Raw genomic sequence first — 18791 nt, forward strand, 5'->3', positions numbered from 1 at the left:
TGCATACGCCAAAGAATGCGTAATTTCACCCATACGGTATACTCACATCAGAGGCAGCAATGAGGATATTCTTGTGGTTAAATGCACAAACAACAGCTTCTTGGTGATCAAATAACTCAACTGATAATTCTTCTGGAATACAATTATTGTCAATGTTGATCTTTTTGGAAACCAATCTATTTGTGTTTGAGGAAATGGTCTGCGGTGTCCACACATGAATGTAATCGGTGGTTTTATCCGTCTGTGACAAAGAAATAAAAAAATAAGTAAATGCAATTGATTGAAGACCTGAGCGCAAGAAGACCGTAAGTTCACTTGGTTGCGTATAGTTTCGTATAGTTTCGTAATGTTTTATACATATTCAGGGGCCAAAACAAATCTTTCACAACCTTTCATGATCTTTTAACCCTGGAACATGAATTAAACACTATAAAAACTATACGTAACTTTAGTATATACATGTTGAGAGGCCAAGTGGACTTTCGGTCTTCTTGCACTTAGGTCTTCAATTCATAATGCTACCATAAATTGTGAATATATTAAACACGAATTGAGGATTATCAGCCCCTGAGTACATACCCAGTTCAGCTTAAACCACTAATTCCCAGTCAGGAAGGATCAAGACCTTGGGATTTTGGAGGTGGTATGTGCGAGAATAACGATGCATTCTCTGCATTGTATGAATTTAACAACCATGTTCATTACCGTTTGAGCTATGCATCCACCTTGTGCCGCCTTCTTTATCTCCAAACATTCGGAAAGGGCGCAAAAACCAGGACGCTTCATGGAGTCGAGTATTTTCGTAGCCGATGGTCTATCATTCGGATCTTCTTCCCAACAAGTCAACATGGTTTCTTCCAAGTGGCGAAAGTTTGGAAGAATAGTGTAGTCTTGAAACTTGAAGGATGGCCTGCTGCCTTCGCTTGTGTCCAGTGTAGTTTCAATTGATATCCTGTGCCCACCGGGAGGCATGCCGCTCATCACGTTGTATATGATCATCCCAACTGAGAAAATGTCAGCCTGAATATCAGAAAATGAAATAATTACTAGTCGGCTATTGAGCATGCCGAGCACACACATTATTCAATAATCATAAAGCCGATGAGGTCGCGTCGAAAGGTTGATATTTAAGACATTTACTATATGATATGCTAAAACAGACACGGTAGCCTATAGGTAAAAAAAAGTAATTACTGTTTTTGCATTAGTAACAATAACACCACTGTACCGGATAACTCTGAATCAATTCGCATGTATGAGTTCATCGACTTCGTACTTTATTTTATAATTTTGTCGTACATATAAATCTTTCTTACTCGTTTGTCGAAGGCTTTGCCATTAGCGATTTCCGGAGCAACAAATGCATGATGGCCAGCTTGTGCACGGATAACTCCACCAGCTGCTGCGTACTGCGATATACCATAATCCGCTAGTTTGACATTCACACAATTCCGCAACTCAGTAGTAAACAGCAGAATGTTGTTGGTCTTCAATGTAAATAATCGACAGCTGCAATTATCTGATACGCGATCTTGAAGGTTAGCAGCCGATTCAGAGCTGTTCCGCCGACGAAGTCTTGGGTTTCGTCCTGATGAGAGCTACCTGGTATATCTGGAATGTATAGGTTGTCGTCGATGTATTCCCCAAGATCACCATGTGGAGCAAATTCCATCGCAAACATCAACTTCTGAACATAAACACCAACCATCTGTAGTATACACGGGTGTTGAAGGCGCGACATTGTGGCTATCTCTCTTCGGAAATCAGGAAATTGTTCTATAACTGCAAAGATAAGTTCATCACCAGTTGTATCATCATTGAAATCCTGCTTCAGGAGACTCTTGAGCGCCACTGATTCTTCACCAATATTTGCCTTGAAAACAATACCAAAACTTCCCTCTCCTAACTTGATATCGCTGATATTTATGTCGCATTCATTTAGTTTATCAACATTCAGATCCAGCAAAAACAGGTCTGGCACGACATCTTTCAAAGGTATAAGTCGCTCAGCTTGGCTGGAATTGGTCACCCTGTGAGTAAATTATTCATAAAGGAAATGGTTCAATACGTTACTATAATGTGTCGAACTATCCCTATAGCTGCCGTTTTAAGGTAGATCCAGTATTTAGCGTCAGCTTTGGAAGAGTGTTTCATATATCACATGATTCATGTTATTTTCCTTTTACATTTTTGATAGTATAAATTGAAATAATGACACCAGGATAAAAAAGGAATGAAATAAAATGTACTGTCTTTGTGGTGGGGTGTAATACTCTTGCACTTTATTCTTGGACATGGGTATAAGAAAAGGAATAACACTCGTGTTTCTTTTTATCATTCCATTCTGCACCACTTTTTATATCACACTCTATGCCACTCTTTTCCCGGGTTCAGTATTAATAAAATAATGATTTTTTTCTGGGCGGGACAACCACTATAATGTGCATTTTTACAGATACATTGGCAAACGGGTAACAGTAACTTTATTGCCTCATTTGTTCGGCTCAAAATTAAAACGCGACATGTCTGCAAGTGAAGCCCAACAGTTTATGGAATATACAAATCTATTTCTTCTGGAAATGTTACAATACTACTTTAAGTGTGTTTTATTTCCCAAAATCGTAATATCTGACATTTTGTTACTGTTCCCTATTTGCCAAATAGTAAATAGCGTAAGTGCACATAGGAGGTGTTTTCCTGTCAACCAATGACTGATGTTTTATTTCTTACATATGGCACTCTATTGAATCCTTCTTTTCGACGATTGCGGCAACAGTCAAACCCGTAAATTCGAACTTATGGCACTTGCTTATGATGTCAGTCATTGATTTTCTATGAGCATGGATGCATATAGGACACGGTACAAATCTTTCCACTGCTTCTTGCCTGTCAGACGACATAATATCTGTAAATAATCAAATAATTGGCTAAACGTAGATTTAGTATTGCCCGGGCCGGAGGAGGAGCAGTTGCGTTGCCAGGACGTCTTATGAGGATGCAGAGGGGAGAAAGTGACGCCATTGCGTATTGAAAACTGGCCTTCATTATGTATCATCAATACACTGAAGATTTTATGGCAAATTTTGTTTTAAATATTGTAAACAATGACTGGTAATAAAGGTTAAGATGTGTACATGTATCGAAACCTCCTTAAAATAGTACAATAAAATAGGTTTACCTGCATACCACTCTTTTAACAGATACTCAACATGGTCCGTTAGAAATCCAATGCCGTGTGCCACGTCCTCTTTCGAATCACTTTGTACAGATAGGCAAATGTAAATGACATTTCTTCCGTCTTCCTCGTGCTCTACGAGCTCAACTTCTATGTGATTATGGTCATTGGTGATGTCAATTCCCTTTTTCCATGTCAGTGTCCGACTCGTTTGTCTTACTAACGAACTAGAAAGGAGAGAAAAACTAAATCACCAATAGTGGGTAAACCCGGGGGTTGGAGGTACCACTTGGGGGGGGGGCAAAGCTGCACTTTTACCATAGGTAGTTGACATCATGGGCTACGGGAAAATGCCTGATAGCAATTGAACCGGCGTAGCTTTTGGCGAGAAAAAGTCATCGAACTTTACACAGGGACAACTTTCAAACTTGCTCAAATTGTGTTAAAAATCCATTTTAATGTAATGTATTCCTCCAGTCGCAAGGATTCGAAAAAATGAATAGTTTGACTTATCTAGGACCTATCGGGGTTTTTTTTTGGCTTCATGGGGGTCAAAAACATCTTGTCAAAAGAAGTGTTAAAATGTTCGTTTTGATCAAACAATTCAAATAAGGATAGGATTGCACCATCTTGGATGTTTTGTTATCTAGGTAACACAGCAAAATAGGTCAAGGTCAATAGGCCTCAATGGTATTTTTCATGACTGCACCCCTCCCCTCAAAAACCACCCCTGATATAAAGTTTCTCTGGTATACCGTATTAGTGCAGCTCTCTACTGGGGTGGCAATTGAAAACCTGGTTAATTACAGATTAACCTGGTTAATTACCGGTTAACCTGTTAATTACCGGTTCGAGGTCAATTATCCACTATTTTGCAATAACCACTAAATCAACTTACGAAGCATGTTTGTTCTTTCTCGTGTCAGCCAGAATTCTACTGAGGAGCCTTCGTAGGAATCCGGGTGCAAGGTAGTTTGTTTTGTATAGTCGTATCAATTCATTGGCGTATGTTTTAAGAGTGTCTTCTTCCCTTTCTTCGACAACCGGAGAATCTTCTGGATCAAGATCCGGCAAGAAATAACTGGAAGAAACAACGAGGCAGCAGTTGGACCAGATTATGTTGCATAAAATAGCATGCAGCAAGTGGAAGTAGAGATTGGTTGATGCTTTGTTTTGTTTATTTGTATGCAAACGTTTAATCTATATACTGCGCCAAAAAAGTATCCTTACACTTAGAAGAACAATCCTGAAACTAAACCATATTTGGGTAAATTAATTTGTTTAATATAGATGCATCCGGAATAGATCTAATCCTGCACATTATGACACCCCATTGTCCCCAATGTGCCTTCAAGAAGCAAAATAACATGCATTTGATTAGACGAAGGTCCCGTTTTAAAAGTGACACGCTGGCCTATTCAAAACTCCACAGACTAGACATCTGATTTGAGAGTGGTGAATGGCTAATTTATGCGTGCCTTTAATTTAGGAACAAAAGAAAACTGAAACAAAAGAACTGACAAATAAAATGAAAGTTATGAAAAGTACAGAGAAGTAAAAACTGAAATAAAAACTGCTTTAAATAAAGCTTCGTTGAAGAAACTGTGTTGTCTCTTTGTTGCCCTTATTGGAATCTCTTTGCGCCCTGTACAATGTACAGGCCAGTTTGTCACTTTTAAAACTGGACCTTCGTCTATTCAATTGCTTGTAACTTCTTGAGGTCACATTGGATGTCATATTGCATGTGGGTCATAATGTGCAGAATTAGATAAACAAATTTATTCCAACATGGTTCAGTTTTGGAATTGTGATTATTTTTCCAAGTGTAAGGATACTTTTGCCATGTTTGTTTCGTAAATTGATTTTGACATCCGATCCAGCAACTGAAAATGCAATGTTTACAGAATATTTGTAGCTATCAAAATCCCTTCCAGGTTAATGAAATCAAGACCATACAGAAAATTCAAAGAAGAGTTACTGTTGGTTTTCCATTCTAAGTCAGAAAGAGAGAGGTTTTAACATGGAGGTTAAAAGTAAACCTCACGGAGGTCAGAAGATTGAAAAACAACCTGAATGAGATCGTCAACATTCTGAATTGTTTCAAAGATATCCAACTAATAATGGAATCACCAATTTTAACTCGAAAAAAAAAAAGCGTATAAAAAAAAAATTTTAGGTACTACTTCTTCCCCTGTAGTGAGTGGTGGATGTGTGGAATGCCCCAAATGTCACCAAAGATGAGGTCAACGTGAAAACAGAAAAACAGTGGAAGAAAATTTTACCCGTTACTTTGAAGAAAAGGCTTATATACCTATAGAATCACCCGTCAATTCTGAGTATGAGTGGAAACATCTCATGGCGATAGTGTAAGTATCATCTCATGATTGCGTCATATAAGCGACTCACCTGTCCGATGTTTCCAATATGGCGATTTCAAAGCGTCCCAGCAACTCCAAAAACTCTTCAAATCGTTCTTCTCCGAAGCCTGTGCTTTGGCAGCATATCTGTAGTTCATCCCTCGGAACTCCTATCCGACGTGTTCGGTGTCGTTGTCGATCTAATGCTTTCTTGGTGTTCGGCTCAATTGGACTTAGAAGCACTTTACACAGCCAATTGGGATCCAAGAAATAGAGACTTGTTAATCGATAGGTGTGGTCACTCACGTGGATTAAACTTCCAGCCTCCCGTAGGAAATCAATTACTTTAAACAAAACAAAATAGTAGTGAAAACAAACAAAATATTTTTAAATTGGTTACGTTTTGATATAATTATTACCTATTATGAGTATGACCAAGAAAATTAAGTTAGTCTCCAAAACATGTATACATATTTACATTTGGTTTTCAAGATAAATACCACGTTTGGTCACAAAATCAAAGAAAATAGACCAAAAATCGTATGTAACATATCGGGGTTTTTTAACTTCCATTGTCTGAGAAAATTCAAGGACTTTACCAAACTTCAGCTGTCTAGAACTGTGCGTAGCCTTGTTTTTGTCTGAATTGATCTGTCTAAATGTCTCTTCAGTAAGAAAACACGGACGTTTGTAGTGAATCTGTTGGGATAATTCTTCCTCGAGTTGGTGCTTTACCTCCAAAAATGCTCGTGGAACCTGTGGAGTAGGTAATGATAAAGTTACTTCGTGTTAGCTTTCATCGAAAGGTTGGTGCATTGTTTAATGAATAGATATAGTAGTAAACATATTACTAGACTGCTTTTAAGTACAGTGACTTACCTTACGTCCAATGAGCCTAATTCGACCATGTGGTCTGTCGATGTCAGTGGTTGTCATGTTCATAGTATAATGGGCAAGAGTCTGTGATAATGCTTTTAATTCAGGGCTCCTTGGGTTGTTCAGGTCAACTTGGAATTCAATACCCAGGATTCTCTTTAAAAACGGTTCTCCAGAAAGTTTGTTTGATAGTGTCATATCCTTAGAAGGCGAGTGGATTGCGTAAGTCCCAACTCCAATGATGCCACAGCCAGGAGCTAGAAGCTGGTAATGGTAATGGAAAATAGTGCCATAACAATATATAAAATAAAAGAGGGCACGTTGGTGCATCTGTATGGACTAATGATCACAAGGTTGCATTTGTTTTAAACATAGTGTTGTGCATGTGCATTTTTAAATGCACATGCACAACACGATGTTTAAAAAATAAGGCACCTTGCCTCCTTATATCTTCTCCTTTCATCGAAGTACATTATGGGTACGGGCATTTGCTGGGAAAGTATAAAGTAAAACAGATTCGTTTTGTTAGAGGACAGTGACCCTTTATCCTTGTCTATGAAATTATAAGCAATCTTTTATTACACAACTACTCTTAGAAATAAGTGAGCTTTTTCCATTTATATCTTTGCCCTCATACATTTCTTATTATACATGAAGTCTTCTTACAAACCTTGACATTGAGCATCCACTTCCGAATCTCAGGAAGCTTTTCTTCAAGTTTGTTGGCATTCCAAACAAGGAGGTAGATCGTATTGGGAGTGAACAGCGTCTGGCTGATAACTGTGTTCTCATCTCCTCCTCTCAAATCCCAAACTGTGAACTCAATTTGTTGTGAGAAGATCTAGTGGAAGAAAACAACAAGTGTTTATGTGGTTTATGAACATTAGAACCCTGAAACATGCAGTCTACACATTCTAAAAACATCTATTCCTATCATATTATGTAAACTAATAAGAGTACTGTCTTGTTTTACGGTAACAAAACAATATTAAAAACGTGAGTATAGCAAATTACATAAGTGTCTGTTCGTAGCTTACCCAGGATCCTGGGATAGAACCGCTTCTTCCCCATCTATGTACACACACTACGTCATCATTCTTATGCTCATGTCCCGTTTGGTCACCAGCTAAGAGACGGAATAATGTTGTCTTGCCAGATTCCTGAAATATTGTTCCATAAGAATATTCGTCATCCCACATACTGATGAACCCCAGAAAATATCAACCACCCTTTGTATTATAATGACTATCTATACTCCAGAGGGCGTCGTGATCGGTACATGGATGGCTTGTAGTAATTTAATATTCGTCATTATGCGGGAATCCCAACAATTGATCACAAAGTGCCAAAGTGCCAGCTTATAAAGTGATCATTGTACATGTAGCTGTTTAGAAGATCATTGTGGACAATAAATCCTTCTTCTTCTACCTCGAACTTACCCGCGGTCCGATCATCATCACTTTCACACCATTGTATGGCTGATAGTCTTGGTATTTCTCTTTCAGTACTTTTACAACTGGAGTCGCCCTGCCGCCGCCGTCATTGCTCCGTAACACTTGGACTACTTCTACTGGCTCTTGAATATTTTCAAAGTCCAGATTGAATGTAAATAAATCCGATAGCAGCCCTAGCTGTTCTGGTAGGCGCGTCATGAACGGGTTTCTTAAAGTGTTGAAAAATAGTTTGTAATATTTATATATAATGCGATTTTTATAAACGTGTTTGATATCGATGTGCAAAGAATGATGAAGTGAGGAATATACGTTACTACTTAAGGGTATACGAGGTATTGTTGGTCGAAGCAGCCAAAAATTCGATTTTCATTATCTGAATCAATATATTATTGAAAAATAACACTTTGGTGTTTTGCAAAAGTTCATTCTACAAATCAAATACTTTGAAAACTTGCTTAATTTATTGTTATTAATGAGTTATGTACAACAAAAGCGTTGTTGTTTCAGCCCTCTTTACAACATAACTCAAGAACCACAGGACCTACAAAAGTATATTTGTGATATTTGAATTCTTCTACACGCTCGCTGTGCTCAATTAGCAATGCAATTTTTGCTCAAGCTCACTACCATTCGCAAGATGCTGTGAACTACTTTTTTCCTGATGCTTCGACCAACAATACATAATATAACCTTAAAACCAAAGAAAAACGCACCTTTAACAGCGTAACTATTTTAAAGAAGTGGAAGACCACGCAGTTAATGGTCGAATTTGATCAAGTTAATAAAATTTCATAAAAAGGTAGTCTCAGAAGTATATAATTTACTTTGTTAGTGCAGTTTTTATTGAGATTATACATGTGATACACAAGAAATAACAAAATAAATGTTATGTGGCTCAAACGTATGGCTAACTTTATACAATTTTGGTCACCACACAGCATGAATGATAGCTCCACTGACCATCCAGAATTCCAAACTGGGATCTTTGGTTTACCGATCTATTGATCTAGCTAAAGTGTCAGCTGAGAAAGAATTTTAATGGATATTTGATCCTGATCATTATTTTTATCTCATTCACGAAGCATAAGAAAAGGTTTTGATTTGGAAATCACTTCCAAAATTGTGGGTTTGGCGAAAGTGACTTCAGCCTCTGCTCTTTACAGCTGACCCAGTAGCTCAGTTGGTAGGGCATTGAACTTGAAGCGGTATACCAAAAGTTCCAGGTGCGACTCCTGGATGGTCAGTGGAATTCTATCACTCATGTTGTGTGGTGAGAAGTTTAAACCCAATTATATTTATGAGACATGATTTCTTTAAACAAAATACTTTACCCTGAAATCTGAAGCACCTGCAACGTCCTCATCCTGCAGACAGTTTCGGGGAATTTTTGTATCCTGTTGAAACTTAAATCTAGTTCCTTCAATCTAGTGTAAAGTAAAGTCGGGAAAACACACTGTCCGGCATTGTCATCGAGCGATACATCAAGAAGCCAGTCTGGAACAGTTCTCAGCTTTGTTATGCGTTTCCATTCTCTCTGTTTGCCTCTGGAACTTTTTTCTTTCATCAATCTAAGCCAAAGAAACCAAATTAAAAACAGGAGCATAACATTTACAGTACTTCTGCAGAGAAAATATAGGGCTATTCAGTTTGAAATCCATACACCCCTATGAAAGACATGATCTTTTACACAGGGATTGTAAATGGGGATACCTGAATGGGTGACTCCATTTGAAGTCTACACCCCCTGTGTGGGATATTAAGGTTATGTCTTCCATAGGGGATGTATGGATTTTAACTGGAATAGCCCATTTTGTATTCGAAATTCGAAATTATAGTTATCATACATATGTTTATCACAATTAAAGTATTCAATGAATGGTCATAAAAAGGTTTATATAATTAGTTACAGTAAAAGTAAAGTATATGCCTAAGTATTGTTGTGGCGATATATTTTATATCCCGTGCCCTTCTATTTTAATTTATTGTTTAATCAAAATTATGGCGTCGTTCACCCCGAGTGAGAAATCGCTCTCCCGTATCATTTCGATTAGACCATCGGAAAACGTCACAATGGTCTTTTGTAAACAGAGGTCTTGTGCACGACGCAAGCTGAGATTTAGTTGTAGCTTGTAGCAGTCACTCAGAGAGAGAGAGATAACACCTCTCTATAAAATCTCCGTGTGCGTCAAGATTTGGACACAACCTCTTAGTCAGAGTGACAATAATTCTCGCTAATTATTACTTTGATAATGGAGTTTGTTTTACTCCCAGTTCACTTGTTAGTTTTAATATAAAGTTACGAACGGAATGAGGAAGATGTAGTAAGGTGATAAATAACTTAAATATCAGTAAATTGTGGTTTTGATTGTCTTGTTGTTGGTGTGATAATATTCGTGCTTGGCTGAGTCTGAAAGCCTAAATAAGACCCTGGTCGAACCTCTAGTTCTCTGGAGAGCTTTTTAGTAGCGCCCATACCAATGCCAAATCTATGATGAAGAGCCGATGAACAGAACTACCAATCTAAGGGACTAGCCGAGACGAGCGGACCAAGACGCATCTACTAAGCCGTGTGATTTATCCTGGTACCTACCTCGCCGCCTAAAATATTTAGTGAGTCCTAATCCCAAAGCTCTTTATTAGAGTATGTTATGTCCAACTAGATGGTCTTTACCTCTCCTTCAAATCTCTATGGAGACTCAGTATCTTATTGTAAGATACATCCAGTATTCGAAGCCTGTATGTCTTCCAATTGTGTACTTCAGGTAGTCGCTGGATTTCATTATGAGAAACATTGATCTCTTCAACGGCAAACAATTGACACACAGTTTCAGGGAACTCCATCAACTTGTTTTGCGATAAGTCGACCGTTTTCAATGTACGTCTCCAGTTGCTCATGTCTTCTACTGTTATGAGTTGATTCTTGCTTGCTTTGATTGTTTTCTGTTCAGTAATAAAAGCAGTTTCTTAGTCACTCAGGTTAGGTTGTAGGAACATGATTATTACAATGATTACAACAATTTGGTACTGTGGAGTACTTATTTGCAATAATCATAACGTTGTTCATTCATTTAATGCCAACGCAGGAGTCACCTGTGGTGATCACCATCTCATGCCTTACTACCTCAATTGGTCATATAATTACATTCTTTACACTTACTAAGTTACCAAACTTACAAATGAGTGATGTACCTCTGTGGACTTTAGTTCCATGTGGTTGTTACAACAATAATCATTGAGATTCACGTGATACCCAATACGTTACTTATGCCTTTAAAACGTTTGTACATTTTCACTTCACAACCTCATGAGCTCCGAATAGTTCGTAATCCATTGATAACAACATCATCCAATTGGCATAGTTCATGTAGTATATTGAAAAGCGTAAGCTAGCTTTATTCATGCGCGCGCAGTCCTTCATGGTGTTTTACAGGTTGTAATACTGATACCCATTCATGGTGTGAACGGGTGGAGATACATATTTTGATTTATACAGAACATGGCTCAGATTGGACAATTTGTCATGTAGTTCCTATAGGAAATGACTTTCGCATGAGACATTTGTTTGTCAAGCGTTGATAAGCTACAGACACTTGACAAAAAATTGGTTATTACTATCATTTCGCCTAAAGTAATGTAATATCAGGGCCGTGACACTCGTATTCAATCCCTGTATAAAAAATGAAGTCACTTCGCCGGCAGTTTGAGTGACGGTTGCTATGCCGGTTGCTATGCATCGAAGTGGTAAGCCTAAAACTTACGTACTTGTGAACGGCTATGATGCGCGTTACTGCTTTATTGGTCAAAAGGACTTATCCTGTATTTGATTGACAGTTGCTAGGGCATCGAGGTGGTAAATTAGTCTTAGTTTCAGACCTGCAAGTACAGGTACGATTGTAATGCAATTTGAAAGTATGTTTATTTGTTTTAAGAAAGAAATACCATTTTCATCAAATTTTATATTAGTAGAGATAATATTAGACCCATATTTTACTTGTTTTATTGAATTTCGAGCTAATTTTATGTATGAAATGTGCACATTTAGACCGATAGAGTGCAAACGACACTCCGTCTTGATCAAGTCTAACATCGTCAGGCTAAAATCTCCTCAATCTTGAACGACTGTCGAGGAAGTCTATTTCGAGCTATTTTTCCAAGATGGCGCACATCGACTGCCAATTATTCGGACAGCTTATTTAGCCAGTCTCGTCATGGGGTCATCGAAGAAAATATTTTCCAGGCATATTGAGGTAACTCTTGAGCTACTTGGTTTTTCAAAATATGATAGTAATGGAAAGAAACGACCAATTGTTCGCCGTTTTTCGCCATTTAATTTTTTTGAAACGATGACGTAAACATGCAGCAACTCTTCCACAGGTAATACACTCATACACAGCCATGCCATCACATGCATGAAGGCGCATAGGCTGAATGACTGACTTCATTTGCGCAAACGAGTGGCTTATCCTATAGTATATTAGTACTCGAGAATCCTTTTAGTAGTCTCTATTTTAAACGACCCGCTTGTTTGATACTGCTCCCTCGAACCACACAATGCTGGTAATAGGTTATCGGCTATTGAATATTCATTTGATAGTCACGTGGAGTGATTCGAACTAAGATGTAGTAATAGTACGTCGAGAAGCGACCTGCGAGTGTGTTAGCATGACGGCGTGGAGCATTGTGAAATTCATGTAGGTCCTTTACAGATGGACGAGGCACACCGACATCGCCTGGCTAATAATTACTTTGTCAGCAGAGATACTAAAATAAATACCCGGGATCGATACACGTGAATTTGCTATGCACGAGTTTGATATGAGAAGAAAATCTTTGGATACCGGTGTAGAAAATGATGAATATCTCCCGTAAATGATTTCGTATAAAGTAACCAGATGTGGTTCCTTGCACATGAATATATATTTTGAACAGATATGATAGTCGTTAGCTTGCGCTTTGAGACAGTAGCTTGCGTCTTGAGTCAAAAACTGACAATAATTCCGCAATAATTCTGATTTATATGTGCCGAATTGTATAGCGCAGTGTATGGGCCAATCGTGAAGGTTGTCTAAAAGAATATGACCTATGGCATACCATGCTTGACTGACACACAGCGAGGTCAGTCACCGAGGCAATCGGGGCTATTGTCAGTAGCCTTAGTCAGATGTCCTTCGGCCTATAAACTATTAAACAGGTCGATATGTATAATGACCATGTGTGGCGGTGGATTCAATCTACCATGGCGATTTCTGCCATGAAGATATCGGGGCGATGTCACTGTGCGAGGCCCTAACTGTTTCTGTTAGATATGTCAAAAACGGCGTTATATAATAAAATTGATAGACAGTTTGTTTGAAGCGAGCGGAATATCAAACCGGTGGCGGAGGAGATTAATTCGTTAAGGCACTTGTTGTATTAACATAATACCTTCCGTTCAAAAAAGTCTACCCACTTGACTCTTCTATACAACATAGCTGTACTCGTTCGCATACTTTTTTCTAAAAGTACATAGTACATATTGGAATTCTTACCAAAGGGCACTCCCACGACCTTGGCAGGTGTGTGAGACGGCAGTTGTTAACATTCAGAATTGTTAGTTGTTTTGCACTCTGGATTTCGTTAGGAATTATTCTTAGCTGCGTGTTTGCCATGTTCAGAGTTTTCAAACTTTGGCAATCCCAAGGTAAACCATGTGTCTCTGAAAGAAAAAGATGGCGATTCCAAGCCAAAAATGATAAAACTGATGACTGGGCCCACTAAAATCGACTACAAAGTGGTGTCTTGAGCACTTAAAGGAGCAATACAACCATAGTTGTCGCCCATATAAATATTTAAAAATATTATTATGTTTACACGCTAAATGATCAATCTTGAAAGGCGTCATTTTCAAACACTAAATGCCAAAATGTGGCCGGGCCGAGGCTGAACCTTGTGATATGTACCACATAATTAAACTTTCCATTCGCAGCAGAGCATTAAATCAGGTGAGTAGACTACATTAGTTTGTATTTACATTATACGCTATGCTCGTTACGTGAGTAGGACATGTCATAAGATCCAATATGGATAGAGCGGACATTTTTTGTCCTTTTAGCGGACATGTGTAGGACTAAAACAAATTATTATTTAAGCCTATCACTAATAGTATTAGTTGGAGACCTAGACAGAAAAAAAATGGATTATAGGAGTCCACATCTTGATGGTGTGGGAATGGAAAATGTGGATTGGTTCAAGATCATTCAGAGACATAAAAACATACAAAAGTATTTTGAAAATAATTCATTTGTCATTAGGAGTCAATGGAGCGTGTTTAAAGGTACATAGGATGAATGAGATTGAGAGACCTAAAAGATGATACGAGCGGCCTTGTTCTGGAGTCTTTGCAGTCGTTAGATATCAGTATCTTTGCATTCAAGGAGGGATGGGGAATCCAGCTTCGGCAGTACAAGTGTGCGAATAAAAGTGTTACAAATATCATGATCAACATGATCAATAAACCTCAGGATTCTTGATATATTTCAACGAAATAATTATTAGTCTTACCACATTTTGTATTCTGCTGGAAAGATTCAGACACCGCGTCGATGGTTTGTATGACATTGAACTCCAGATTTAACTCTCTCAGCGTTCTTATCATAAAGAGATCAGCAGGTACCTGTCTAAGTCTGTTATTAGAAAGATCCAGCTTCTGTAGGCTAAGAGAGAACAATAAATGTCATTTTTGGTAAAGGTTGCCTTATATGAGTAAGTAAAACAATTCCCGAGCCTTTTAACTTTATAAATTCGCAACTATTACGATTACTGTATTGAATCATGGCTATAACGTCATTCTGTATCCTTTTGACTCCTTCATCCCGCCACGGAAGTTCCTAGCTACGCCACACAGTGTCATCGCCCCGATATCTTCATGGCAAAAATCACATGATTGTAGGTTGAAGCCACATCCACGCATGACCATTTTGTTCCGACCGGTTTAATAGTTTTGAGACGCACAATGGGCCGAGGGACATCCGACTAAGGCTATTGACAATAGCCTGACTGACCTCTGTAGATGTCAGTGAGCATGGTATACGTCATGACGTCATCTGCTTTTAGACTGCCTCCACCAGTGGCCTACGCTGCGCTATAGTACCGTGTATCTTCCGTGACTCGAGTGTTTACGAATGAGATCAGCTGTCATTTTTTTTGTTCGGCATCAGAATCAGAATTTGTGTCACTTTTTGAGTTCAAAACGCACGGTTCTTTCTCAATACGCAAGCTATAACGACTATCATATTCTTTCAACACATATATTGACGTGCAAGCCTTGAAATTGGCTTCTTTAGAATCAAAAAATTACGGAAGATTACGGAAGATATTCATCATTTCTACCCCGGCATCCAAAGATTTATCGTCTGAATATGAAATCGTGCATAGCACATATACATGTGTCGATCCCGGGTATTGATTTATGTTTCCCTGCTGTACAATGTAATTATTTACCAGACGATGTTGGTGTGTGCCACTGAAGTCTTAATATACAATAATAATATTCCTTACCTCAAACTGGCAAAGTAGTGGCCTTCTTTGATGTCTGGAACTTTACGAAGCATACAATCGGACAATTTCAACGTTTCCAGAAGTGGAAGACCCCACAGCAAGTCTCCATTGATGTTAAAGAGTGAGTTTCCTGACAAATCTATATCAACTAGGAATTCGTCAGCATTGTTGTAATTAAGCCATGCAGAATCGAAGTAGGGCAGATGCCGTTTACTCCATTTTGCCAATTTTCGGGAATATTTGAGGGTTTCACTTGATGCGTCCTGTAAAATCGACAGATTATTTGTTAAGTGACTTGTGCTATATCCATTTGATTTGTAGGGTGATGATGGAGTAGTAAGGGTGGCGGGGATAGTGTTTGTTGGGGAAAGGCTGGGGTGATGGGGGTAACGGGTCAGGATATGGTGGGATAGTGGTGGGGTAGTCAAGGTAGTGGGATACGTAGTGGCGGTAGTTAGGGTGTGGTTAGGTGGGGTAGGGTAGTGAGGTCAGGTGTTGGGGCAAGGTGTTGGGGGTAGTGGGTGGTGGGGTAAGGTAGGGTGGTGAGGTAGTTGGGTCAGGGTGTGGTGGTGTAGTGGGTTCATGGTGTGGTGGTGTAGTGGGTGGGGTAGGGTGGTGGATATAAGGGTAGGGTGACAGGGGTAATAGTGTAGGGTGTGTTGGGGTAGTATGGTAGAGAATTCGGATGGGATAGGGTGGTGGGTGGAAGAATGCTGGGTAGTGTGGTAGGATGCTGGGGTTGTAGGGTTGAGGTAGTGGGGTCAGCGTGTGGTTGTGTAGGGTTGTGGGAAAATGATTTGGAATAAGCTGGTAGTTATACGGGTGCAGTAGAGGTAGTATGATAGGGTGGTGAGGGTATTGAGGTGGGTAGGTGGTTGGGTAGTGAGGTCATGGTGTGGTGGGGTATAAGGATAGGATAGGGGTAGTGGTTTAGGATTGTTGCGGTAGGGGTGTACTTGGCCTCTGAACTGAATACCGTAGTGGGGCCATGACCCTTTTTTATATAGACCCTATGTTCGAATTGTTATGATTTCTGCCAAAAGGCAACATCTATAACACCTTTCCAGCTCACTTCACACAGAGGGTAAATGGTTTCTATCTACACTTAGATTTTCCTCGACAAGCTCATGAAAGTGTTAATTAAGTCCATGAAGTTGTTTTGACTGTGATATTAGTCAGGAAAAGGCTATTTTATGAAGTGACGTTCTACAATACAATACAATACAATACAATACAATACAATACAATACAATACAATACAATACAATACAATACAATACAATATAATACAATATAATACAATACAATACAATACAGCTTGTCTTGTTGCGAGTGAAAAGCGCCCTCTTTGGCAATTAGAAAATACAGTTGTGGCATGATGCTTACATCAACGTCAAGGACACAGTCTTACCTCTCAAATACCATTTGTTCTGTTCAATTTGCTTTCCCTAGTAAAAGTGGCACAATTGTGATTTTACCCTTTCGTTGTTAACTAAGTATATCTCGAGATTAAAACAAGCAAATTTAACAGAACAAACGGCATTAGAGACCTAAGACTACGCCCTTGACATTGATGTTAGCATTATGTCACAACGGTATTTTCTAATTGCCAAAGAGGGCGCTTTTTACTTGCACAACTTTTTTGAGACAGGCTGTACAATACAATATAATATGTGTTGTTCGTTTGCGCGTTCGAGAATGTTTTGGTGAAAACTTAAATTAGACTCATCAAATCACGATTCCATTCTTTTCATAATATTGAACAGAAAAGGTACGAGTTGTACCATACCTGTCTCTTGAAATTATCCGTGCTTTCATCTTCTGTCCATAGTTGTTGCATTACTTGTTTGGCTATTGCTTTATGACCACCTGCAAAACGTGAAGGTTTGATATTGTTAGGTTTTTCTAGCAGAATAATAGTCCAAAGGGTCATTGGTACGAATACCTAATAATAATCATTATTCAAAAAACCTAGCACTTTCTAAGCCTACCCTAACACTAACCTAACAAGCCTCAAACCCTGACTCTAACACCTTTTCGGATCAATGGCCCTTCGAACAAATGTGCTGTTCCCTTTTACACTATGACAAAAGAAGGTACACAACTATAAGACCATGCACTCCAAGCTTATTTGCGATAAATTATTATCGTATTAGGCTTACTATTATGCGCGGTTGTATACCCTACTTAACGGTAAATATTTCAGAGGAGCTGAAACCAAAAATTCTCTATTTGTCCATCAATGATCAGAGGACGATGATTTCATAGAGGGCGTAGAGGACCTCGATTACGATGTTTTCATAGGACTTAGTATCAGTATACTGTCATGCGCAAGTCCTCAGTAGTAATAACAATACATACGCAACCCACACTAAAAAAAACACAACCCACCGTTTTCTTAATAGACTAAGTTTGGTTTATCTTTGTACATATTTACACTTTATACCTGTCAGGGGCGAGCTGCTTTGATAAGGTCATGCTCTAGGCCAAAGCTTATATCCGACAGTTTTTCTCCAGTTTTTTCTTCCTTCAATTTTTCGATCCAGTATTCAACAAGATCACCATGGCCCCAACGACATGCTAGACAAAGACATGACTTCAGCTGTGTAATGTCCTTTACTAGGTCTAGAGGAGATAAGAAGACAATAAAGTAGCATGATTTGTTTTCAATAATCTCACATTTTCGGAAGGATTTGGGTTCGAACCCCAGCGTACCCTCGTGCTGTGAACAAAAACAATGAAAGGTGCATATTCAAAATTTGAAAAAGTCCCGTATTGTCCGCACTCACAATGCCTGCATTTGACTGATTGAGTAATGTTATTTCCACTTGGCACTCATGATGTACTAGCTATTGATTGGGATCCCCACCAGAAAGAAATCATCAATAAAATGGAGGAGATTGCAAAAAGGGCCGCCAGATACATAACAAACACCTGCGATAGAATTATTATCAGTATCACAAAGCTGGGAAAGGACTGGGATATAATGTAGAACAGAAAGAATTGTCAACAGAGTGACAAGCAAAATATGGTCTCCTGGCGCTGCCGGTCGAAAGTATGCGTCAGCAAACTACTTTGCATTCATTTTTAATAAACAATTCATAACCAGCTATGCCAGTCCATAAAACATAACACATCTTGAGTGACCGTTCTGTTAATGAAATAAATATCAACGTGGGGGATAAATCTTAACCAATAACAGATAGGCAAGCATACATATTTATCATTTCTTATGAATAAAGCATCATGCACATGCAACCCATGTGATCCAGCTGGGAGTCAGGAAATAACACCCAAGGCTGCAATCATGGCCTGCAGTCAAGTTTCATAACATAATACATAGTAGATACGTTATTAATAAAGAGGCATCATAGCCATCATCGCGGTTTTAGG

At 38.7% G+C, this 18791-nt stretch overlaps 1 protein-coding gene across 1 annotated transcript in view; it reads right to left on the minus strand.

Annotated features, from left to right (window-relative positions):
- Nucleotides 1-1489: 1489 nt before the first annotated feature.
- The window catches only part of LOC140170874 (leucine-rich repeat serine/threonine-protein kinase 1-like), a 29251-nt gene continuing 11949 nt past the window's right edge, over nucleotides 1490-18791 (minus strand). The window contains exons 5-20 of the mRNA XM_072194081.1: nucleotides 17188-17267; nucleotides 15399-15661; nucleotides 14403-14554; nucleotides 13391-13557; nucleotides 10534-10802; nucleotides 9194-9430; nucleotides 7848-8070; nucleotides 7446-7568; nucleotides 7079-7249; nucleotides 6412-6672; nucleotides 6132-6288; nucleotides 5582-5876; nucleotides 4074-4256; nucleotides 3179-3402; nucleotides 2731-2905; nucleotides 1490-2030 (exon numbers count right to left, since the gene is read on the minus strand). Of these exons, the coding sequence (XP_072050182.1) occupies nucleotides 1490-2030; nucleotides 2731-2905; nucleotides 3179-3402; nucleotides 4074-4256; nucleotides 5582-5876; nucleotides 6132-6288; nucleotides 6412-6672; nucleotides 7079-7249; nucleotides 7446-7568; nucleotides 7848-8070; nucleotides 9194-9430; nucleotides 10534-10802; nucleotides 13391-13557; nucleotides 14403-14554; nucleotides 15399-15661; nucleotides 17188-17267 (3521 nt within the window). The remainder of the gene's footprint in view (nucleotides 2031-2730; nucleotides 2906-3178; nucleotides 3403-4073; nucleotides 4257-5581; nucleotides 5877-6131; nucleotides 6289-6411; nucleotides 6673-7078; nucleotides 7250-7445; nucleotides 7569-7847; nucleotides 8071-9193; nucleotides 9431-10533; nucleotides 10803-13390; nucleotides 13558-14402; nucleotides 14555-15398; nucleotides 15662-17187; nucleotides 17268-18791) is intronic.

This window comes from Amphiura filiformis, chromosome 15 (assembly GCF_039555335.1).
Source record: "Amphiura filiformis chromosome 15, Afil_fr2py, whole genome shotgun sequence".
In the NCBI taxonomy this organism is placed as follows: Eukaryota; Metazoa; Echinodermata; class Ophiuroidea; order Amphilepidida; family Amphiuridae; genus Amphiura; species Amphiura filiformis.